The sequence below is a fragment of the Python bivittatus genome, unplaced genomic scaffold (assembly GCF_059951505.1).
Source record: "Python bivittatus isolate LINGU-HERP-01145 unplaced genomic scaffold, Pbiv_v1 ctg000190_np1212, whole genome shotgun sequence".
NCBI classification, from domain to species: Eukaryota; Metazoa; Chordata; class Lepidosauria; order Squamata; family Pythonidae; genus Python; species Python bivittatus.
This window is the reverse complement of record NW_028277042.1, coordinates 11,784,831-11,810,139: the sequence shown is the minus strand read 5'-3', so window position 1 is coordinate 11,810,139 and position 25,309 is coordinate 11,784,831. Positions and strand designations below refer to the sequence as shown.

The following is a 25,309-nucleotide window of genomic DNA, read 5'->3' as shown; positions in this document are numbered from 1 at the left end:
CTATCTTCTCATGAGGTGGTGGGAGATGGCTCTGTATTTTTGCAGAATATTCCGGGGGACACATGTATCTGAATTCTTATACCGCATTGAAGGTGGAGATACTAAGTTAGATGGGTCTGTTCTACGAGCCTGTGTGTCTTGTCCATAGAACTCAGTTGAGACATGGGCCAACTCATGCCCACATAGAATTAATACAGGGGTCTGCAGATTACACTGTGCATTACATGGTAAAGTTGGAGGCTGGCTTATAAATGTGTTCCTGAAAGTAGATTTTCATACATTTGTAAAACGACAATGTGCTCTTTTCAATCAGGTTCAGGTCCTAAGAAAACACACCAGGTTCCTACAGTGGTGTGTGAAGAAGAGGAAGAATCTATGGAAGATAGCAATTCAGAGAGTGATTTATCCTCCTGTTAATTATATCGTGGACGTTAGGTTTTGATCCCCCCCAGGGTTAAAGCATGTGTAGATATTACAAAACCCCTTGGAAGTTCATCTGGATGCCTTTTTCATAGTGGCACAATCTCAGTGTTTAAAAAAAAAGTTATTGACCAAGATGTTGAAAACAGGACTTTCGTGGGGTACCATATTTGCTCTTTATTAAGAGTTACAATTCTGTGCACGCTCCTTGGAAGTGAATCTTAACAGATTTGGGTGAAATTTAATTTCAAAAGCGTTGGTAGTGACAATTAAATATGTAAGCGTCAAATCTAACAGACCAGGACAGATGCTGTATTGAAAATTCCTTTTCGGTTGCAGTTATACCCTGAAATATTTCACAAAGCACATTTTCTACTTTTGCTTTTTTAAAAAAGAAGTGTGATATAATCTGGGATTGTTTTGTAATGTTTTATGCTGCTAACAGAAGAGGCTGGGCTTTTGTTGTAAACTGGTTCTTTAGGAAATTAAAATGGGTAGATGTTAAATCAGTCTATACAGTGTGATGCAGACAATTTATCCTTTGTGAAAGGTAAAGCAATAATATAACATCATAGAAGAATAACCTTTGCAGGGAAAAAAAGTTCTTTTTTTTCACAATATTAAGGCATGTGACTTGTATACAGTACTTGTTTTGGAAAATTTTTCAAGTACTTGGTTTTTGCTTTCAGGTTTATAGGCCTTGTGGCATTGCAGTGTATCAGCTGTGTTAACCAAAATATCACATATTTGTTCCTGGAGTAGAAAAAAATAAAAGCATATCACATTGTTCCTTGAAATCTGAATACTGAAAGGAGGTAATTATAGATGCAACTTGTTATTGGCACAGGGGGCTGAACTGTATGGTTGTGGATTAAGGCCAAATGTTTTAATTGTAATCAGGAATTCTTCACATCCCCACGTCTGTTAGAACAGTGTTTCTCAATCTTAGCAACTATAAAATGTCTGGACTTCAGCTCCCAGAATCCCTCAACCAGTAAATTTACCAAGGTTGAGAAACCCTGTGTTACAATATGTAAGCCAGTTGTCTGAAAGATTATAGTTACTGTACAAACCAGTTGCTCTACTTCTGCAGCTATAGCTGTGCAAAGTTTATCAAAACAACTAAGGAAGTACAAATCTAGAAACCACCAAGGTTTGTAATTCTGCATTTAGGTAAGTCAGGTACTTGATTCTTTTCAGAATTAATATTGGTCCTGTTAACCTCAGTAATGAGTCTTACTGAGAAAAAGAAGCATTCATTAAAATTTAAAATGAATGAAAACAGTTGTCTTGTTTAAAATATTGTGCCCTCTGTGACTTGAAACTACTATAGTGTCAAAATACTCTTAGAGGCTACTACTGTAACAGGAACTTTTAGGGAGCAGTTCTGAAAGAGAAAATCTCACACTTGTATAAAAGCCTGTGGAATAGTTTTCAAAAGCTAATATTAAGTAATGATTAATAATAAAGAGTCTGTGGTCTTCCAACCATGATATGGTCGTGGATTCCTCCACACTTGGTATTTCCTATAAAGAAAATGACATTGTTCCTGCATGTTCAGAGGGGTGATATCAGCACATTGAATAGGAAGCTCTGAGATACCTGCATCCAGATTGCTCCTGTTTTCTGCTTAAACATCATTCTCATTCCCATTCTGAAAGCAGTGGCAGAACAGTTAGGTTCTAGAATATTCTGCAACGTGAAGATGCTATCAATAGTTGAACTCTCCTGTATCCCATGGTCAATATTCATTGGCATGTAAACATGGCTCTCTGTTCCAGTCCTCTGAAGGAGTATAAACTTTGACCAATTGCTAGATCTGAGATTTAAACTGAAACCTTCAAACAAATGTAGCATTATTGTCTCTGAGGCTTAAATATGTTTATGTGGAAGTTGAATTCAAGGAGGTTTTTTCCAGATAGATATCAGGTATCTTCTGTAAATATTTTCCATTTTGGTATGTGCTTCAGTTATGAATTTATTAAAAACAGGAGGGAGAATGTAAATTATTGGGGTACCTTCACCTATTAGCACAAGATGCTCTTTTTCCTGTGGCTAAGAAAGCAGGGTTGATGGAGTCAAACAAATGAAACAGGAAACAGTGGCAGGAAGGGTTCATTGGCCTCTCCTGCCACCGTTCTAACTTTTCATGTATCTTCTGTTTTTCTTTTAAAAGTCTATTTGTAAAATCTTGTTTGGCGTTACAGTTCTACAAAGTTATAGAGTGATAAGTATTAGATGAGTGACTGTCAGTACTTGGCTTGTGCATTTACAAAAAATAAGACACATTTATCTCTGCCTGTTAGAAGCATTTTATTTATCCATTTTAGAAAAACAGACTGAGCAGAAATGATCATTTCTGCCTACTTGTCATCAAGAGGCCCTCTTATTTTTTTATACTGTAGCCTACCCTCCTAAGTAAGGATAATCTTGTCCGCAGCTTCTATGATTATTCAGATGGTTGTCCACCCCGACCTATCATTTTGTGTCCCTTTGTTAAGAGAGAAGGGGCAATTACAATATGAAATAGCCAAATTTAAGATTATAGATTTTGAAGTCTACCTTGATGTGGAAAGGCAACTAGATCAATCCTGCATCCCCAGAGACATTCATGAGTAGCTACTCTCTTTTGTTCAGGCTTGTGAGATACTTAACCTTATCACAGTTTCTAAACTGAGAAAACTTAACATTAGCATTGGCCTTCTGGAAAGCAGACATGAGAACTCCCTTTGCTGCCTAATTATGTCTATGTGGTGCAGGAGCCATAGAATCCCCTGCCCATATGTTGTTATCTTGTTTTATGTGGGTATTAGAGCCGGCTTTACTCATCCTCATTTGATTAAATATCCAGGTCGGATGGAAAAATGGAAATTATTTTATTTCATCAGAGAGATTTCTATGGGTTCGCTATGCCACCTACAAAAGTTGGCATAAGCTGACTGGCTCATGTTGTTATAACACCATTTGTTGTACATCACTGACTGTAATAACATGGCTGATGACAAAAGGGCATTTCTGCCTGTGTACACACGGACACAGAGAATTTGTTTCTCCTTTGATTGCATCTTTTATAGTTTTAATGTTAGTAATATGTATTTTAGATTTTAAGTTTATCGTTTTACCATGAATATCTTCACATATTTTTATTTTATTTTTTATATATATCTATATCTATCTATATCTATCTATATATATATCTATCTATCTATATATCTATATCTATATCTATATCTATATCTATATCTATATATATATATATATATATATATATATATATATATCACATTTATATAGCTGCCCGTCTCACACAAAGCAACTCTGGGCAGCAGACAACAATAAAATAAAATAAATAAAAACAATCAGATAAAGTGATTATTAAAATACAGCATCAAAAAGTTTTAAAATTTTAAAATATACAAAGCCCACAGAAAGAGGAGAATAATCACTGTGGAGCCATCTAAGAATGTCTCCGGTTCCCAAAGACCCCCAGGCCTGATGACACAACCAGGTTTTGAGGGGCTTCCTAAATGACAGCAGGGAGGGGGTGAGCCTCACTTGGGGGGGGAGAATGTTCCACAAGGAAGTAGCCACAGCAGTGAAGGCCCACCTCTTGGGATCCACCAAATGCATCGATGGAGTGTGTAGCATGCCTTCCCTGCTGGACCTAATGGGATGGGCTGATGTGATCGGGGAGAGGCAGTCCCTCAGCCCGGTCCCATGCCATGGAGGGCTTTAAAGGTCAAAACCAGCACCTTGAATTGGACTCGGAAGTAAACTGGCAGCCAATGCAGCTCATGAAGCAGAGGGGCAATATGTGCTCTTCTAGGAGCACACAACTGCCCACGCTGCTGTATTCTGCACCAGCTGAAGCTTCTGGATACTCTTCAAGGGCAGCCCCATGTAGAGTGCATTACAGTAGTCCAACCTGGAGATAACTAGGGCATATTATGCTCCCACTTACATTTAAAAAGTCACAATAGGCTGGTGCTTCCTGCTTTGTATTTCTTTTTGTTTGCCTGATAAAATGCAAAATTTTGAAGTCTACCTTCCTTTTTAGCAATTTCACAGAGGAAGTTATGTTGGCTGAAGCAACGAAATTGGCAAAGAAGCCGCTGGTGTCTGAAAGACTAACAGGTTTTAAGGATTGCGTTAATAAATCTCACCAGTCTTTAAGATGCTGCAAACACCTTTGTTCTCTTCTAATTAAAGCAAAATACCTTGGTAATTAGATTTTGGGGTATATGTAAGCCAATGTGTTTGTCCTCCTTGCTTCTGAAACAGCCAACTTTGTATGGTCCAGAGGTTAACCCTGTGCATCGACCTCATAGTTAAAGCTCCACAGGAATGAGAACACGGACTCGGATGTCAGAAGAGGAAAAGTGTAGGGTATTCCTGTCTAGGCTGTGATGATTAGACCTCATGCTAGGCCCATAAGCCCATATTATTCCACCCACTGATCCTACAAAATGCTTTAAGGACAGAGAAAGCATTGCACTGTCTCAGGTTCCCTGGAGGCAAAGGACAGAGAGACTTGATTTGGAAGCTCAGCCCCCCTCTATGAAGCTAATATTGACTTCCTCAACTCTTAGAGGTAAACAGCTCGACTGCCCTCTTGTCACATCTCTCCCTGCCGTTTGAATACAGCATATCTAATACAGGGGTTGGCCTCTTTGTGTTTCTGTGCTAGCCGACGGGTGGCACAGACATGCTGTCCTATGAGGTTGCCCAAAGGGTAATTCTCAATTGTTAAATCTTTTTCATTTTGATTTTAGTAGTGGAAAGCCCCTCTTTTTGTCTTTCGTGATTTTTCCCGTGCTTAGCTATAAATTTTTAAATCATAACTGCTGCAAAAATGCCACACACCCCACCCCACCCCACCCCCCGTACAATAGGGTAAATACGACCAAATCTGCTCTAAGATCTTTGCTGTCTCATACACATTCCTTAAACTACCAGCACTGAAGAGCCATACCAATGGGGGTGAAATGCTTGGCAAAACAGCTATTTCAAGGATCTTGTTTCTCTTCAGAAGGAAAAATCAGATTATTTTTTTTCATTCACTCGCGTCTTCTGGTGGAACAACTTCCAGGAGCATCTGAAGATGCATGGTCATGGGCTCTGAAATAGAGAAGATGTCAGAGTTACAGATCTTCTATTTTTTTTTTTTTTTTTAATATTTTCCCTTTTCTAGAGAAGTTCCAAATCGGAATTGGCTGCAGGAGCCTGGTAGTGATCAAACTAAAATGACCAATTTAGAGAATTGTTCAGAAATCAGCGTGCTCAGCATTCTACATTCTACTGCTGTCTGTGTGAAGTTAGAGTGTAAATGCTGAGCTGAAATGAGCTCATCTTAAACAAATCATCATCATTTCTCCCCAACATCACTGTTGGCTGGTTCCAGAAATAGCAAGAATTTGCTAGAATCACTAACCACCACTGAAACTCAATTCCACTTACATGCTTTTTAATTCAGCAAAGCTTTTTTATTTGGCAAAGTTAAGTGTCAACTTGAACCATTTTAAAATAATGAGATTACCAATGGCCATTTTTTAGCATAGTAACTAACTAGCAAAGACCTAAAAATGCATCTTGCCCAGTATTTTGGGGATGCAATTCTGATCTTTGATACATGTGAGGGAACATTTTAGGAGGCAAGTTGTCATTATCAAAAAGATAACAAATTAGACTTTATCCTGTCACTTATCGAACTGTGCAAATTCCATTTTGACAAGGCAAACATTTAATGTGTACTTAAAAGCAGTTTCCCACAAGTGCCACCAGTTTAAAAATAAGGAAAGTCTTCAGAAATACCTTTTCTAAAGGAAGAAGTTGGAATCTCAAAACAATTTTCCCTAGGAAAGAGACTATGAAAGTGCTGAATTAAGTTTTCCATCTTTTTTTTTAAATCGCTTCTGTGCTTTTATCAGTAAAGGATGTTTCAGAAAAGGAAAATGAGCTGGCAATTGAATGTGGAATCCACCTTTAGTTGGATTTCAGAACTTAGTAGACTTGCTAATGATTCTCCAGTGGCTTCTATTTGCAATAAAGTTCAGCAAAGTACTTGTAAATCTCCAGTCTTAGATGGCTCCCAAGCTGATTTAAGTTTTCCTTGTTTTATTGATGCTTGTTTTGCTCAATTCCATTTAAGTTCATTCCCATAACCTCTTTTAATTAATATTTTAAGGAGCACATTCATTCTACTGCTTCCTTGGGACCAGGAAAATGGGCTAAGCTCAGTTTTTTTAGGGAAATCTGTCCTTTTTTTAAGGTGGAAATCATCCATGTAAAACCATGTACTTACTTGAGATTTTTTGAGCCCAGTCAAATTTATAGTGGATGAAAAGTACATAAAAGATAAGTCCACTAAAAATAAATAGGACACAGTACAAATATGCCATCTCAGGTTCACTGATAATAGGTGCCAAGACCAGTATGATGGCCACTAACAATACAACAATAGGGATGGGCCAAGGTACCTGAAGGAGAGAAGAAAATGCTATTAGGTGATTGGATTTAACTGGCAGAGCTAAATAATACTCTCAGTTCTAGCTGAAGATGTCAAAGATGCTCTGTTCACACAGTCAACCTGGGGCAGTTTGCTTTTGAACTGCTAATGGCAACCCACTGCCATTGTCCTATCTGTGTTTGGGTTGGCAATGTTTTGCTTTCAACCAGTGTGGTAACTTCAGTTGTCAGTTGTGTAGAGCCTGATTGATGTGAGGTCAGGCCTTGCTGGTAAGCAAGCTTTACTTTCAGAACTGGGAGAACCTAAGCCATTACCCTCTCTTTACTCACAGCCTTTTCTCATCCAAAGAAGAGAGCATAGGAGTCAACTTCACCCCCATGCCATGCTCCCTAGTTAGAATACTGGGAAGATACCCAGTGCCCATCAGCTCAGCTAACATGGCCAAAGATGTTGGGAATCCAACAATGCTTGAAGGGATCAGGTGGCATAAACTCTCAACAAGCTCTCATAGTCAAGGTAAAGCAAATAGGATAGCTGGCTTAATTTGAAGAAGGCACAGTATTAACATTCAACCTAATACTCCTATCATCTTTCTCTGGCTAGCCGTACTATTTGTTTACTGCTCAGAGCAATGAGGAAGCCTAGTCCACATCTAAATATGCAAGGCATATGGAAGGGAAAGCTTCAGACAATTTGCCCAGGTACTACTTTGTTGATGGTCATATTTATCACATGTTTCAAACCTCCCTCTCAGCTTTCAGCAAAGTTATCGGGGGGAATAATTTTTCCTCACTTTAAACCCTACTCAGAGGCAGACAGCATACATGTTGAACTGCACTTGACTAGCAAAAGGGATGCTTTTGGGGGCAGCTGAGATCTGGAAACCACAGAATATCACTAGTGTCTGCAGCAGTGCTTGAGAAACAACAATCAGAACTTTTACAAAGCTGGAAGATGTTTTTCTCAGTGCTCTGCCTGTAAACTAGGTTGCAAAGCTTATGGTCCTCCAGATGTTGCTGAATTACTGCTTTCAGCATCCCTTACTATTGGCTGAAGTTGGCTGAGGCTGTAAGGGAATTGTAACCAAACGTTTGGGGGGCCAAAGATTCCCCATCTCTAATTGCACTCGGAACCATGAATTGGCTGCCCAGTGAGACCTTCCCTCCTTAATTCTAGCCAGGTCTTCTGGTGTGATACTTACTCTGATAGGCCTTTTCAGATTTTTTCTTGTGTGGCGCATAACAAGCAATCCCAGGATAGTTAAACCATAGAAGAGCCAGACTGCAAAGCTGAAGTAGTTAATGAGGGTCGTGATGTCTCCTGGGATGATGTAAAAAATTGCTATTATACCCTGAAAACAAAACAAAGATGTGCTACAAAAAGGAGCTACAAAGAAAATGCAGACTTCACAATCTTGTGGGGCGGGCACTAATGCAGTGGCCAGCTTTAATTATGCATATGTTCCATATATATTAGTTCTAACGGACACACTTGCTTATTAAAGATAAAGATTCTCTACTTGGTTTCCAACATGCGGTCTTATGCTGGTCTTTGACCATAATAAAGATTTTGAACAACATGCTAGTCCTATTTGCTTTTTCTTAATACAAGATCTCTATAGAGACCTCTTTGTCAGTAAATAAGAAACAGTGTGGGACTTCAAGGATCCTTCAAGAAAATTAAGTCATAAAGCCAGATTTTATAGACTTCTGTTTGAAGCTGGAAGCTCCTGTTTTGCTATTCGAGATATTATACTTACATAAAATATAATAGCGGGCGCTGGCGTTAAACGTTTAACACTGATGTAGGATAGGATCTTTAACATGTGTCCTTCACGTCCTGCTACGTAAACAAGCCTAGAAAAGCAAAGTATTTTGGGCAAAGGGGCTACGCACTTGCATCGAGGATAAATCTGCTGTAATATCAACAGTTTTGTAAAAAAAAAAAAAAAAAAGGCTTTGGGGCAGTGTTGCTTGACACTGAAACGTAAGAAAAGCTGCACAGGCTGAACAAAATGTTCTCTTCTATACAGTATATCTATTAATGGTAAGAAAGAACAAAAAATGGTCAATGCGGCATTTTTAAACACAAGATGATTCTCAGAGCATTGTAAAACTTGGATTTTTCACAGTATGCAGCAGCATAGATTTGGAGACAGGAAAAGAAGGCATTTGGTTTGATCGAAGCAGTCGACAATGTTGAGATGTGGAATGATACCCACCTCTCCAATGCATTAAGAACTTTTTTTTTTCTTGGTGCCCCCAAGTCGATGTTGACTCCTGGAGACTGACGAGACAAGTCCCTGCAGTTTTCTTGGCAAGATTTTGGAAGTGGTTTGCCGTTGCCACCTTCCTAGGGATTCCCTGAGAGAGAGGGACTGGCCCAAGGTCACCCAGCTGGCTTCATGCCCAAGGCAGGACCAGAACTCACCGTCTCCTGGTGTCTAGCCTGATGCCATTACCACTACACCAAACTGGCTCTCCATCTTTATAACCCATGTTATAATAAGTGGGAGTGCACATAGGCAAAAAGTCAGATTTAAGTTTCTTTTGCTACTTTCCTCTCCCCAAACTTTCCCCCAGGAACTGAACAAAGCTTAAAAGACTGCTTTTTCAGTTATCTTGATGTACTATGCCCCTTTTAACAGGAGCATTGGAGAGATTTGAAATGACATTGTGAAGTCCTCCTTCACACCATTAGATTTGCACAATTCTTTGGGGAATGCTGCAACAGCAGTTTTGGTGTCTTAAAAATGATCACATGAATTAAAGAAGACACCTAAGAATCACAGAACTGCTCCATGGAGAAACAATACTGCTAATTACCCATGAAATTTCTCTGTAGCTTTGCTGTCTCACTCCAAAGGTCTCTCCTCATTTGCTACAGAAAATCTCCAAAGTTGCAATTTACCATCATGAGATTTCAGCGTCAGTCTGATGGAAAATAGTTCTTGTGTTGTGGGGGATCAGGGCTGTGGATTTTAAAAAGCAGCACCGATGAATGAAATATATCCAGACTGGAAAAAGGCAGGAATATTTCAAAATCAACCTCTTTATATTTACCTTATAAATTACAACTTTTCATCTTTTCAGAGGCCTCGCTGGAGGACAGAGTTTGCAGATCGTTTTGACAGCATATTTAGTGTCTTTAAAGCAACTGTGTGAATTTCTAGCTAAGCAGCAGGGCCCTGTATTTGTAATGAAAGATTTAGCAACTGGAATGCCATGTCCAGATGTACTGAGTTTTACCTGCCAGATGTGAAGCAAGTCCCGTTAGCTGCACCAAGGGTTGAAAAAGCCACAAAGAGAGGAACGATCCAAGAAGCTGGGTAAAGGACCCTGTCGCCAAACGTCTGCAGAGATGGAAGGAAAAAAAGCACATCCCTTTAAAGGGTGAAACTCACAGGTAGAAAAAAGACACTTTAAAATGCATGGGTTTTGGAAAGATCAATCTGTGTGATCCTTTTTCAGACTCTGAACAAGTTTTTTTTCTTCTTCTCTGAGTAGCAGAAAGATTTCTTCTTTACTGTAGCATTAGCCCCAGACATGCACTTTATAATCATCTATAAGAGTAGAAGAGATGCCCAGGGGTTCGCCAGATGTTCTGAGCTACAACACTTGGCAAACTGAAATAGCAGTGGTAAATTTGCTGGCTCCGACCAATCCAGGAACCTCTGGAGGGTCAGAGGCTCTCCAACCCTCACCTCAGGATAAATATGAACCCTGGAAGCACCTTCACTCCAGAAGGAGAAAAAGTCTCAGTGGCACGTATGACTCCTCAGCTCCAGAAAATGCTAAATGGTGCAAATGGAAGGATGGGAGAGAATTTCAACGGGTTTGTTGTTTGTCTAATGCAGTGTTGTCCAAACTTGGCCAACATGGCTGGCTGGGGAATTCTGGGAGTTGAAGTCCACTCATCTTAAAGTGGCCAAGTTTGGACAACACTGGTCTAATGAGAACTGATTAAAAACCACTCATCTCTTCACAAGCAGGATAAAAAGAAGAGATGTAGAACTATTATCATTGTATTAAATTTGTACACTGCTGGATGCCCAATGACTCTGGGCAGTTCATGGGTAAAACACACACACACACACAAACACAAAACAATAAAACAATGCAATAGTAAAAATAAGGAACCCAAGATGACAAAAACTGGGCAATACCAAGAAGTAAACTGGCTAGAATGGGGGCTTCAATCACTCTTGCCAAAGACCTGGGTGAAGAGCCAGGCCTTCAAGACCCTCTGAAACACCAGCAGGGTGGGGGCCACCCAGATCTGGGAAGAACCTAATTCCAGAGGGCAGGTGCTATTTCTGGGATCTGATAGATGGCATTTAATTGAAGGAATCTGGAGCATGTCAACCCTGCTGGATTGAATCAGCCGGGCAGATACTATTGGAGATAGGAGGTCCTTCAATTAACCATATAGATATAAACACAGATACAGATAAATAGTGAGTTGGATCAAGTTTGTCTACCCAACATATGTTGGAGAGCTCACACAACTGACTTTGAACGTGGGCCCTTTTTGTTTTCCCCTCAAAAGTATCACAGTTCCACAACAGATAGGTATGAAGACTAAAAATTTGTTTCCAAGCAATTCCGAAGGATACATACCACCGCAACAGCTGGAGACTGCAACAGTTCGGTGGCTGTCATGACCGTGAAGTAAGAAATATTGATCAGAACGTAACACACTGTGACCAGTGGGATTCCAATTATTATAGCCAGTGGTAGATTTCTAAACAATGTGAAGATACATGGTATTAATGAATAAGTATACTTAAGCTTTGGTAGTTAATTACATCTCCATACTTTTGCATCTGAACAAACAATATTTACATAGAAAAGGAACCCTTCGTTTATAGATAATGCACTGGTCAATAATCCTTAATAAAATTTGTTGTTAGATTATTTTTTTATATTTATATATCAAATTTATCACCACCCATCTTGTTAAAAAGCAACTCTGGATGGTGTACAGAGAAGATAAAATCAATTAAAATACAATACAAAAACAGTCTTAAATAATAAATAAATTCCAATAACTGATGGAATTGGCAAGTAGCTCAAGGAGCACCATTAGGTTGCTAGCCACCCCCAGGACTGATTAGAACTCTTATTGCCCCATGCAAGCTGACAGAGCCAGGTCTTTATATTTGATGCTCAAAGATTGCTATTTTAGAAAAGGCATTCCTACTTCAAATTTTCATACTCTCAAAGATTATTGATTTAGCCATTCCAGGAAATCCAAGGATACCTCCTAGGATACCTCCCTCCTAGGCTTTTCCAATCTTTGATTGATTGATTAATCGATACTTTTCATTAAAAGTAATCCTAAAGTAGGGTTTGGGTTTACCCAATTCGAAAGATATGTCAGGCCCCTTGAGGCAGTTCTCAGTCTAATGCAAGATTCTTGCAGACTCAAAGCGTGCAGGTTTATTGTAATGAGAAAGCAGTTGGACTACAGAATCTTGGAACTGGCCAAGTGGCCCACATTTTACTTATTTATTTATTTATTTATTTAATCAATGTATATAGCTGCCCCACTTGGCACACAACTTATTTTGAAGCAGGACCCTTGATGGTGCAGACGGGAATTTCAACTTGTTCAATCCCTGCTGTTGTCTAAATCAAATGCTGTAGCCCTCCCCTAAAATCTATATTGACCACACCAGAAAAAACAATGGAGAAACTTTCCTTGCAAATAACAATTTGTTTGCGGGGAGAGACATTTTCATCAGAAGGAAGGGATAAATTCTTCCCAATGGTCCAAATCATACTGCTCCTCCCCATTGGCCATAAATGTGTAGGATACTGTACTAACACCCTCAACACTTCATCCATCTAGTTTGGACCTTAACATCTGATTATGCCAAGGAAATGGTATTTCATCAGCTAATTTACTACTTCCTTTACCTATAAGGGTTTTTAAGCTCTTCTGTGATATAATTAAGTTGATTCCTGGAAGAAAAGAAACACCAAACAGTTACATTGTCCAAACTGCAATCCTAGTGATGCAAATTTAGGAGGAAACATCTATTGAATCTGGTGGGGGTTAATAAACCTCATCAGGCTACAAAGTTAGGTATTATCGATGGTCATGGCAATGCTGTTGAATGTCCTATTTATGGTATCTCAGACCAGCCAGCTGGAAATCCCATCTAAAGCTCTATCCACACTGCTCAACTAATAGGAAACCCACATTCAAGATATAGTACTCAGTGGCATAACTCCCTCTGATATTGTAGTTAATGTAAATCCTATCGATAGTAGTTTGTCCACTATGAATTTATCTAATTCTTTTTACAAGCTGTCCAAGTTCATAGTCATCACTATATCTTGTGGCAATAGATTTCACAATGGATTCTGTACTTCCTCCTGAAGAAGACCAGAACAAAGTCTCCTCTCAATGCAGCATTTCTACACTGGCCAATCAGATGACTAAGAAGCACACAAATGGGGCATGATCTTAATAGGACCCTTCTGCCTATATTCCCCATTAACTCATCTTGACAGCCATACTGCTGCTGATACGGGAGGAGGCATATTGAACCGTCCTAATCAGCAGCTCCACGTTGTCCCATTACTATTCTTTTCTCATTGGCAATAATTAAGACCCTTTACATGTCCAATGGATGTCCTCCTGGGATGCTGAGAAATTGTAGTTCAGCCTTTGTAGCTGTAGTTCATCTGAAAAAAAGGCTTTTCCTTAATCCCTGGTGGGACACAGGGAAAGTCCTCTTCAATGTATCTTGGGGAATGGGCAGGCTGATATGGAAGGAAGGCATTCCTTCCAATATTCAGTTATTACAGGTCACAAACCCTATCTATATCTATCATCTCTCTCTCTTGTCTGTCCGTCTGTCTGTCTGTCTGTCTGTCTGTCTATCTATCTATCTATCTATCTATCTATCTATCTATCTATCTATCTATCTATCTATCTATCTCAGGACAATATATTAAATACAATAAGATTGAGAGATAAAAGAGGAAGGAAAAACCACCGTATTATAGGATAAAAATGATATAACACTCCAGTGCTTTATGCAATACTCTACACAGGCAGGCCAAAACACTCCTTCCGATACATACCTATGACTGAACATGGCTGTAGTTTTGTCAGATTGCAGGGGTGAGAACACAGGGCAGAACTGACTTCTGCACACATTTATCATCTACCTGCATGTCTCTAGCTAGGTTAGCAGGAAAGGGGAAAGGAAAAGCAGGGGGAGGTTCACAGAAGTGCATTCAGTCATACAATCCCCAGCCCTGCTATATGTACTTTCCATTCCTGAAATCACTGTTGAAATTATTTGTTTAATTTGTTTTGTTTTTAACACACATCAACCTCTTTTGCAACCTGTGCTCCAGTGCTGAAAGATCTAGACTCTAGAGGGATGAAGCAAAGTCATATCTGGGTCCAGGTTCACAACAGCTTCTTTCTATTTTAGGCTCTGCCCTCTGATTCACACTGGACAGGCTTTTAAGACATCAGTTTCCAGCGTTCCTCATCCACCCCCTCCCTTCTGTGTGTCAAGTGTGAAGTGCCAGTGCTGATAGAAGCCTCAGTCCTTCTTGATGTCTGAAAGCAAGTCAGAGAAATACTTCTGAAAATGCAAATATCCAAAGCCTCTGACTTGACTATGACTGGAACGATGCAATTAGCTCGGATAGAAAGCTATACATCAAAGAAGCAAGTAAATTGAACTGGAATGAGTGTGAACTTCCTGATTTGGTTAACTTAGCTACAGTTCTACTTCACTGGGAAGCCAATAAGAAGATGCTGCAGCCATCAGTTCTGCAGATTGTATAAGATCTTCCCTGTTAACTGGAGCCTCCCTGCTATTTAAGGCAAAACATTATTTCTATAATTTATACAAATAACATTAGTTATATAATTTTGGTGGAAGGTAGGAAGGAAGGAAGGAAGGAAGGTATTTCCTGATGCCATCTGTACAATTTGGAGTTCCTGTATTTGAGTAGCATGCATGGCACTCAGGGCTGACATCTGGAGCAGATACTGCTGGAGTCTGCCAGAGTCACATCACAGGGAGCTACTGTCAGAGTTCTTCCCCCTCCTTGCTGTTCCTACCATTTCACTTGTCTTCTGCAAACTGCTGGAGGGGGTTGTTTGCCTTGTTTTGCCTCTCTCCTTCTGGAAAACAGTGAAGGAGGAGCTACTCAGTCAGAAATGTAGGAGCTTCCTGGAGGCATCTTGGCCAAGGATTGCTCTCCTCCCCAAAATTGAAGGTAACCCAGAACAATTTCTCATACAGATATGTGAGATCTTCGGCCCTCCACATGTGGCTGAATGCAACTCCCAGTATCTCACATCACCGGGGTTGGGATGAATACAGACAATGAGAATTGTAGTTCAGCAACAGTGCAAGGAGCACCAGTTCTCTACACCTGCCTTCAAGACCTAAAAGTCCTCTTTGCTTTGACCAGCATCTTCTAAAGCTCTTTTGGAAGCCATCTAAATTAGCAGCCATTCCAACTGACCCATAAGATTCTACAGCTACATGAGATTAGTTTGGGTAAAGAGAAGGGAGTGTCACCTTTCCCACTCATCTGCACAAAACATCAAAACATGTAAAATCAGTTCAACTGCTGTGGTTTCCAGCTGTGACTCTTCAAGATTATCAACCAGTACAAATGATTTAACTGGAAATTAGAATAATGTAAATAAGTTACCATCCATCATAGGCCCAGAGTCCACTGTAAAATGCCAGGCTTATACCACCCACAGAAAGTGAGGGACTGTCAAAAGAATTGTTAAAATTTTTTGTGTTTCCTGAAAAACAAAAGAAACCCTATATAAACACTGTATGTAGTGGATGACCTGAAGAGTACTCTGCACAATTTTCCCCAACAATAAGTGACTAAGTCTCTAAGATGCTGTGTAGGCATTCTTTACGCTGAGCAGTAAGATATAAATTATTTAAAATCAATGCAGTAAATATTTTTAAAACATATGTTTTCCATTCCTTATGTTGTATTGGGGAAGGAACGTGATACACACACATTCCCTTGCATTTTATGTTTCAGCGAAGGTTATAAGCTGTTTTTCTTCATTTACAAGGAAGTTTATGAAACAAGCATTCCCCAAGAAAAGAAAGATATACAAGAATCTGTTTTTTTTAATCTGTTCAATTGTATCCGATTCTTGGAGACTGCCTGGACAAGTCCCTGCAGTTTTCTTGGCAAAGTTTTTCAGAAGTGGTTTGCCATTGCCTCCTTCTTCCTAGGGCTGAGAGAGAGTGACTGGCCCAAGATCATCCAGCTGGCTTTGTGACTAAGGTGGGACTAGAACTCACAATCTCCTGGCCTGATGCCTTAACCACTACACCAAACTGGCTCCCATACAAGAATATGCTCTTAGACTAAACCATGTCTTTGCAGTGGAACATGAAGTCCAGATCAGCCTTCTTCAATTTAGCACTACCCAGATCTACTGGGTTTTCCTCTCCCAAAATTCCCAATGGCCAGGCTAGCTTGGAATCCTGCATTTCGCATACCTACTCCATCTGGATGCTGTTAATTTAAGGATGTATCTTTTTCATATACAACAACATACCTTTGGCCAGGAGAACAATGCCGCTTATGATGATAATTACAACGATCACCATTTTAGCAGCAGTTAAAATGTTCTGAACATAGCTTGCCCATTTCACACTCAGTGAATTCAGTACTGTAATGACCACTACAAGACAAAGAAAGAATGATAAAATAGTTCAAACATTTGTTTTCCCTTGCTTTTCATTCTTAGCCCAGTCAAAAAATGTAGATGGGCCAGATGAGGCATGTATTGTACAATCACTCTGTTTGCTTGTGAAATTTTATAGAGGGTTTGGACATCAATGTCATCTTTCATTAAAACCTTCCCAAGTTTTTCTATCATTCTTCCATATTTTTTTTTCTAACCACAAAATATTCTTCAAGGAAGGAAGGAAGGTATAGTCTGTTGATCTTAAAGGACTTGGGTACAGGCCCTGGTGCTCCTCCCAAAGTGTCCACTAAATTGGCTGGTGTGGGTCTTCCGGGCTGTGTGGCCGTGTTCTTGAAGTTTTGTTTCCTAACGTTTCGCCAGCACTCTGAAGATGCCGGTCACAGGTGCTGACGAAACGTTAGGAAACAAAACTTCAAGAACACGGCCACACAGCCCGGAAGACCCACACTAGCCATCGTATGCCGCCCGTGAAAGCCTTCGACAATACATTGTCCACTAAATTGTAATTGTAAATAGAACTGAAGGGTGAAATTATTACATACATTAGGAGCACATCTTAATTACAGCATGTCTCCCAGCCTATGCCTTTTTTCAAAGATTTTCTTCACTGTGGTGGGAAATCAATCTAAATAACATGCAGTACATCAACTGTCCAGCTGTATGACATGGGTTGAGTTCTTCTGCCCTTCTTTCTTCACCTCTACCTCCACTTCCATCTCTAACTTGGTTCCACTACCTTAAGGCCAAACACTCACCAATGGCTGCTGTAGCCAGGCACTTAATGACAGCAATGGGAGGGTCACATCCTGGATAAAATGGAGCTGACACATACTCAGCAAAACTGAGGCAGATAATGGCGAAGGCGCTGGGCTTGATGACAATTAGACTAGACCAGGAAAACAAGTAGGCAGGTATTGGCCCAAAGGCTTCCATCAGATAAGGATATTCTGCTCCTGATTTGGTTATCATTGTGCCAAGTTCAGCAAAGCAAAGTGCCCCTGGAGGAAGAAGGAGTGGAGTTTTAGCATTAATACGGACTTGGGATGTTTTCTTTATTTATGGATTAAATTTATATAGCCACCCATGTATCCAAGGAACCCTGGGTGGTGTGACAAAGAGAAAGAAAGACTAATAAAGATAAAGGTTGAGCCAGCCCAGAGCATCCTTGCTCAGTGGTTCTGGAGTGGAGAAAATTTATTGTCCCAAATTATACTTCTGAGAATATTTTATTACCAATGACCCATGGAACTATTCAGTTTATGATGCTGCTAACAGAGGGCCGATTGGACTGTATCCGTGTCATCTTGGTTTCTATGAGTGCCCTGAGCTTGGATGGCATGGAGAGTCACAAGATGAAAAACAACCACCAATGTTTCTTCCTGAGCTTGGGATGGGGGTAGAGAACCACAAGAGAAAATATAACGATCGATATCTCTTAAGGAATGTTCTCATGTAGTGCTTTTATTACATGACGTGTAATAAAATGTTGCATCTCCAAGGTGCTAAGAATATCACATAGCACATAGTTCTATTCTTCCTGCTTTTTTGAGATATATTGGGCTCAGAGATCAAGACTAGCTCAATATGATCCAGACAGTTAATCAAGGGTGTTCACAGGGTGTGGTCAAAAAACTCAAGTTGGCTCCACAACAGGGCAAACAGCTCTACCCACACATGTGACATACATAATAAACAGGTGGAGATTCAATTGTACCATCATAGCCACTATTTTGAGGGTTTTTTTTAACCATACCCTTGAGAGCCTCATGATGAGCAGAATGTGAGCAAAAATCTCCCCATTCCTAATCTGCCACTGTAACCAGAAGTATACCACCAGAAGTAAACAGCACTCTCTTGATTGAGCAGTTGATGACTTGCAGCAGAGAAACAGACACCAAAAGAGAAATCAAATAGTTTGAAGGTTAGTGTGAGAAGCCATTTTTCTGTAACCCATCACCCATAAAGGTTGAGAGCGCAAATGTCAAATTCGTTATCCATCAAAACAGACCAGCAGAAGATAAGTTGTTAAAAAGAAGATTCGATTTGCTTTCTGTAAAAAAGAAATTGAGAGCACTAGAAATGGTTTACCTAACGTGGCCAACACCCCACTGGCTGCCCAGATAATCAAGCAAGGTCCAATTGCTCCAACATTGGCCAGAACAGTCTTGGGAGAAATAAAAATCCCTGAACCTATCACAGTTCCGACAATGACACAGATTCCACTGAACAGACCCACCTAAGGAGGAAAAAAAGGGAAGCAAGTAAATTCAGTATGGTTTTGTTATCCAAGCACTGTTCACATGATATAATCAAAAGCATACATACACGGGTAGTAAACCATTGGTAAGTTTGAAGAAAAGAGTTATAAATTATTTTTCTTAATGGTAACTCATGTCTCTGCAGAGCACCTCTGTAAATCTTACACACTTGCAACTTATTGTCAAGCGAAACAATGAAATACAAGAGATAGCAATAAGTGAGATGGTTTATTTATTTATTTACTTACTTACTTACTTACTTACTTATTTATTTATTTATTTATTTATTTATTTATTAGCAGTTCATGCTGCTGCTTTTTTTCTATCCTACGTTCCTACCACAAGGTACCCAAAGTAGCATTCTGGAAGTCAATTTGCTTTCAGAAGACAATTTATCACAAAGGTTCAGAATATAAGAAGTATCTTCTCAGTCTAGGAGGCTCATTTTGACTTCAGCCAATCACTGGGTATTCTGCATGGTAGGACATGGAGTATTTTGTACATATATTGTCACCAAACACACTAACCCATCTGCTAACTCAGTTGTGACTCCTTAGTGTTGGTCCTGACTACATATTATCTGAGTCTAAGTCCCCAATTTGGGGGATATAGATTTCCCAGCCATTTCCTCCAAGTCTGCTGGGTATCTCATGAGCTTTTATACTAGGGGAGGACTAGTGAGTTTTCCTAAGATCAGTGACTCCTTCTCACTGGCCAGCCAGGAACAGTGGGTGTGGCTTGGGTGTAGCATCCAATCAGTGTTTGAGAGGCAGGTTCTGCACTGTAATGTTTCAGGAGTGATTTCTGTAATAGAGAGCTTTGTTCTTTTCAGACACTCTACATCTTGCTCTGCTTTTTGGAGGACTGACTGATGAAGCTTGGCCACAGTTGGAAGAGGCCCTTGAGATCAGAGTCCAACCTCCTGCTCAGTGCACAACTCTGAATTAAAGCTTCCCACACACTGAGCACTGATTGAGTTATATTGCTGCTGTACCTAGGGGTGGTCTGGAAACATTTCATTAGGTTGTTTGGAAAGAAAACGCTGGGCTATTAGATATATCCTTGGTCTAATCCAATAGGACTCTTCATCTACTTTGAACTAAATGGCTCCAAAACAGCTTTTCTACTCTGTTTTGTTCTAGATGGGTCGGCATATCTGGATGGGTTCCCAGTCATCAGAAACAGTAGTGAGAATTCTGAGGGAGTCTTCTCCAAAAGTTCCTAAGAATTTTAGCCTTCTGGTTTGAGCAAGATTCTCTAACTGTGGAAGGAAGGAAGGAAGGAAGGAAGGAAGGAAGGAAGGAAGGAAGGAAGGAAGGAAGGAAGGAAGGAAGGAAGGAAGGAAGGAAGGAAGGAAGGAAGGAAGGAAGGAAGGAAGGAAGGAGAGCAGATTCACTCCATATTTCCAGGATCAAAGATATGGTTAGCTAATTTGCATTCAACCAAATTTGTTTCTGCTGCTGAAGTAGATCATTTCTTTCCTATCTTTCCTAGGACAAACTATTCATGTGAAACATATTGTTTCAGGTCTTGGCAAAACCAAGCCACTTTCTTATGTGCATAAGGAATGTACAGTAATAAATGTGCTATACTTCAACCAACTCTTTCTTATAATGAAATCCACCAACTAGGTGTACAGTGAACACACTTGCATACATCAGATTCCTGTCCCTTTCAACAATACAGATAACAGCTTGGGCTACAATGCAAACATTAACCCAGCATTCCAGGGAACAGATTATTTTTAAAAAAGCTTCTTGTGAACTTCGTTAATCTATTACGGCAACATTCAGCAACCACTGTTCTACTAATTAACGTGTTAACATGAGAGAAGGAGAGTGCTCTGCTAGCTCATTGGGTACATTAGAAATGGAATGTTCACCTAGTGGGTGATTTCTAGTTTCAGATATGATGTGAATCAAATGCAGGCATTACAGGCGGGGAGTAAGAAGATGCTGTTGTGGATGTCATCCCAATGAGGCTAAGCAGAAGTGGAAGAGGGTTCCTCCTTATCACCCTTTGGAATGTATCTAGTTGACCCAGCAGCTGAGACTACGATGGCCCTGTGGTGTAACTCGGCAGGACTCTTATGATCTCATGGCTTCCTGCTAGTTACAATTGATGCTCTTTGCTTGCCTTCTCTTTCTGTACCAGCCCAAAGGCCCAGAGGACAAGGCATGGAGAAGACATCTTGTGCTTCAGCTTTCCATACTTGGAGAAAGAGCAGATTAGGCAGTAGCAGAAGGAGGAGTTAAGAAATTCTATGGATCACCAATGAACGCTTGCAAGAAGAGGGACCTTAGCAGCTATGCAGAAGGAGTCTGGAGCACCTTTTCCGACTAACAAATTTTATTAAAAGGCAGACGCTTTCATGCTCATGAAAGCTTCTGCCTTTTAATAAAATTTGTTAGTCGGAAAAGGTGCAACCAGACTTCTGATTTTTTGCTACTATAGAATAACACTCTCCTCCTATAATAGCAACTGCTGAATGACCACCAATCCCATTGATCCCAGCCCTGACAGCAGCTTTGGTTATTAAAATCTCGTGGAAGATTGGGAGAGAGTGCTGTGACAAAAATGCTATTTAACCTTTTCCCTTCATGCTTTTTTCATAATGTAACTCTCTCCCCATATTTGACAGGAGGGTAAGTGGGATACGAATATGGAGGCAGTGCAATTATTGTTTGTGACAAGGCTACGCCATCTGCCTCCCCTTGTGTCAAGTCTTCTTGTGAAAAAGAACAAGCCAGCACAAAGCCCCAGATCTTATTGAAAGATTTTAAGCCTAGGCTGTGAGTTCACACCGTTTTTTCAGTCCAGTCTGAACGTCAGGTAGGAAAATGCTGTTCCTGGCATCTCTTGTTGATATGGGAGGCAGTAAGAAGAACATCGTAATTATTATCTGCTAAATCAGTAAAGGAGAAATTGTACCTACAGCATTGCAACCAAGGGAAAAATAAATTAGCTTAATCTGTAAACTACTTGCAAAGTGACCCACAAAGTTGTACGCCTAAGGATATTTAATAGTTTAAAAGAATATGTTATAAAAACCTTGCCTCTTTCTGTAAGTTCGTGGATTTGAGTTTCTTGCTGGTAACAGGTAGTTCATCAAGTGCCTGGTCTGAACGTGGTTCTCTGTGTCTTACACTCTCCATTGGCTTTCTTGGTGTTGTCAAACCTGCTAATACTAGCAATCTCTGCAAACAATGCAAAAGTTAACAATAATTATATTAAAACCAAATGTTATCTAGATGCTACATTATAATTAGTTTAGTCCCTCCAATCTTTTGATTTTAATCAAATGAAGACTAATAGTCTACTTACATAATGAAAGCTAAGGGATTTGCAGTGGGTGGATGAAACACAGCAGTTAGAAAATCTACATGGACCAGAAAGTACCTCTAACAAGTCATCCTTTTCAAACAATCATTTAGAAGGTCTGTGAAACTGAGTGAAATTCTCTCCCATTCAGACTTCGGGCAGGAAACATTGGCTCGCTCTGAAATGTTTCTGAATAGGGAAAGCTAAAATCTGTAGCGTTTTTCATTTCCCAAGCTCCCTTGTAGGTGACAATTGCCTGTATACATTCTCAGCACTCCTGCCCTGAGAAACTCTATTAACTAGTAAAACCCAATGAAACACAGCCCTGCTCTTCTTTTTCTGCATTGCAGTACCTGCTAAGCGGGCCGACAAATGGGAGCAAAAATGGAAGATCATGATAAAAGCAAAAACATAGATATTGGCTGCTCCTAATCTCTTAATGTTTGCAAGCAAAGAGCATAAATTTTATGGATGGTTTTATGTTTTAATCTGTATGGTATGCTGTTTTGTAAATTTAGTATAGTTATTTTTTTTTTAATCAGCTCCACTCAGCAATGACTAGTAGTCAGAAGTGAAGTTGAAATGTCAAATTCCACATTTTAGGAAGGAATGTGACATTTTATGAAGACCTTTGGCTTTATCAAGCCTGGGGCTCAGCAAAGGGAATTGTTTTACACAGATGGAAAGAAATTATTATTCCTCATGTTAAGGAATGGATTCAAGATATGTGGTCTTCATCCTTTTTTAAAAAATGTCCTTATATTCTAAAAATGAGAAGGTGGATCAATATGTTTCTGTATGGTCAAGATTCAGTAATAAGCTAAGGATGGAACTAATTTTATATAGTTTGGATCTTATTTTTTCCTTTTTTCCTAAGTTCTCTTTATTTCTTCCCCTTTAATCACATTACTATATGTAGTTTCTTACGATATTATTACTGATGCTTTACTCTTCTTGTTTGTTATATTTCACTAATAAAATTATTTAAAAATCAATGAGTTGTTGAAATGCATAGTATAATTTTCCCAACATGATACATTGAACTACGATTTGCATGATAGGCCCCAGCATAAAATTATGCATGATTAGGAATTATGGGATCTGTAGTCCAACAACCCTGGAAGGTGCCAACTTGGGGAAGGTTGTACATGCCAAAGTCACGGTAGACAGAGACAATTAAGATGGTAGCTGGCTGGCAACTTGTGTAGTATTTCAATTTGCAGGGCAATGGTCCAGCACTTGTTTGAAGATATGAGGTGACTAGCCCAAAAATTAATTAATTAATTAATACATAGACTTATCCCCGCCCATCTCCCCGCAATGGGGGACTCTGGGCGGTTTACATCAAGTTAAAACAATAAATACATGATTAAAATTTATAATTTAAAATTTAAAATATATTTTGCACTTACTGCACACAAGCTTTGATTCCCCCAAGCAGAGCTGATGGTGGTCACCCCTGCTCAGTGAAAATGGAAGAGTTGGAATGGAAACAATCGCTATGATCTCTCTAGTAATATTTTTCTCACAGTACCCTAAATCAAAGCTAGGATAGGATAATGCCACAGAATATAATGCTGGAAATTTATTTCCTTATTACATTTGTATCCCACCACAATCAGTACAACTCAGGCTTAACTGGGAAGCTCTTGTCACAGAATATAAATGGACTGCACTCAAATATTCACAATGGGAAGAACCACACTTGAAAATCGGTGGGCACCTGTTGGCAATTCATTAAAGCAGCCAAGTCTGCTTTCAGAATTCAGAATGCTGGTCCTGGAAATGTATGCAAGCCACGGAGAGATTCAACATTCATAGTTCAAAGCAACTTTTTAGAAATGAATCCAAAACTTTGTTCAGCCCCATTGTGCTTTCACGAACATCTGGCATCAAAACAGTAGGGAAACCTGGTGCCAATTTTCAGCAATTATATCACCAAAGACTGGCACTCACTCAGAGGGTGCTCTAGTGGTCGAGGCGTTCAAAGTCTAAAAGATTTTTAGTGCAGTCTCTAACAATTTCAGTTACAGGTTTTCAGAATATTAAACTTAAAATAGGTAATTTCTAAGACTGGATGAGAAGGAAGATTATGGACAGAGGGAAATTTAACTTATTAGGGAAAAATATGAACAAAGTATAAGAAAATTGTGGAGTCTCAACAACTTCACTTCTGCTCTGACCATATCCATTTTCTCATTACCCAACACATTTTCCATGACACAAACATAGTTTCATCACCACCAACCCACACCAAAAATGCTGTGCACCTGCAATCTAAGGCAAATATTTATGGGTTTTAATATTTAACTTACTTGAGTTTTTCTGAATGTATTCTTCTCCAAAAGGTTTTTTGCTTTATGGTATGATTTTTTTTTGTTCACTGTATTTTATGCTGATTACCAGAAACCATCTTCTAAGATGTTATTTGCAGTTTCACCATCAGAAGTGCCTTATCTGTACTTTAAATAGATAAAAGTCTTAAAATGCTATGTTAGAAGATTATGTGCAGTGAGATCTTCGGTATATCTACTGGAAGATGCAATCATTGGAAGGTTGGAATCCTAAAGATTTCCTCTGACCCTTTGAGTGGTGGGGAGAAATTTCACCACAAAGTTCCAAGGCAATCCTAATAAATCCTAACTTATTTTTTACTCCTAATAAGCCGCCCCACTTTTTTTTTAATTATAAGTTTGAAAGCCTTCTATCACAATTCAGGGGCTCTTAAGGACAGCTCATAATTAATCTCTTCTCTTTTAGCAGGGAAGTGAGAATGTCACTTACTGTGGTTGGTCTTGCACTTATGGCACACTCTTCCAACAGATCTTTCCCTTCCCTTTTTCCCAGGTGCTGTTCCTTGAAATTCAGAGTAAAGAATGCCCACAGCGAAAAAACAGGAGAGTGGGAAATCGCAGTGGCTACTTAAGCCCAGAGGTTATAAAAAGGATAATCATTAAACCAGAATGCTTGCAAGAAGCATTAAGGGCCCAATTAATTCGTGTCGCACTGTGTGTGTGCCTGGGTTTGTGCGTGCGTGCAGGGTGGATTAACCAACTGCCAGGAAAGAAGAAGATGTGCAAATTGAACCAAAGAATGTGATCGTGCGGCA

The 25,309-nt window shown here is 39.6% G+C and overlaps 2 protein-coding genes across 7 annotated transcripts in view; one reads left to right on the top strand and one right to left on the bottom strand.

The window, feature by feature from the left end:
- Positions 1 to 1,980, top strand: part of TDRD12 (tudor domain containing 12) — a 33,209-nt gene extending 31,229 nt beyond the window's left edge. For 4 of the 5 annotated variants that reach the window (XM_088136066.1, XM_088136067.1, XM_088136064.1 and 1 more), the window contains one exon: positions 314 to 1,980. In XM_088136066.1, coding sequence (XP_087992192.1) covers positions 314 to 417 — 104 coding nt within the window. In that variant the 3' untranslated portion in view covers positions 418 to 1,980. The remainder of the gene's footprint in view (positions 1 to 313) is intronic. The other variant, XM_088136069.1, reaches the window with a different exon arrangement.
- Positions 1,981 to 3,683: 1,703 nt separating this feature from the next.
- SLC7A9 (solute carrier family 7 member 9) lies at positions 3,684 to 25,121 on the bottom strand. Of its 2 annotated transcripts, XM_088136063.1 has the most exons (15): positions 24,985 to 25,121; positions 24,516 to 24,662; positions 23,613 to 23,659; positions 21,936 to 22,076; positions 18,710 to 18,857; positions 17,377 to 17,619; positions 16,469 to 16,594; positions 15,586 to 15,685; positions 12,808 to 12,852; positions 11,506 to 11,629; positions 10,135 to 10,238; positions 8,646 to 8,742; positions 8,088 to 8,237; positions 6,722 to 6,896; positions 3,684 to 5,538 (listed from the first exon to the last, which is right to left on the bottom strand). In XM_088136063.1, the coding sequence occupies exons 4-15, from the start codon at positions 22,032 to 22,034 to the stop codon at positions 5,474 to 5,476; spliced, it is 1,476 nt and encodes a 491-aa protein (XP_087992189.1). In that variant the 5' UTR covers positions 22,035 to 22,076; positions 23,613 to 23,659; positions 24,516 to 24,662; positions 24,985 to 25,121; the 3' UTR covers positions 3,684 to 5,473. The 2 variants fall into 2 exon arrangements, with proteins under 2 accessions (XP_087992189.1, XP_087992188.1); XM_088136062.1 differs by lacking the exon at positions 23,613 to 23,659 and having other exon boundaries at positions 24,985 to 25,119.
- Positions 25,122 to 25,309: the final 188 nt, after the last annotated feature.

Bases quoted from the DNA above. Each gene is read 5' to 3' on its own strand.
- SLC7A9 (XM_088136063.1), bottom strand. From the start codon at position 22,034: ATGGAGAGTGTAAGACACAGAGAACCACGTTCAGACCAGGCACTTGAT. The intron at 15,686-16,468 runs GTATGTTGTTGT...TTTGTTTTTCAG, and splicing joins CATTGTTCTCCTGGCCAAAG to GAAACACAAAAAATTTTAAC. The intron at 8,238-8,645 runs GTAAGTATAATA...TTTTGTTTTCAG, and splicing joins CGCCCGCTATTATATTTTAT to GGTATAATAGCAATTTTTTA.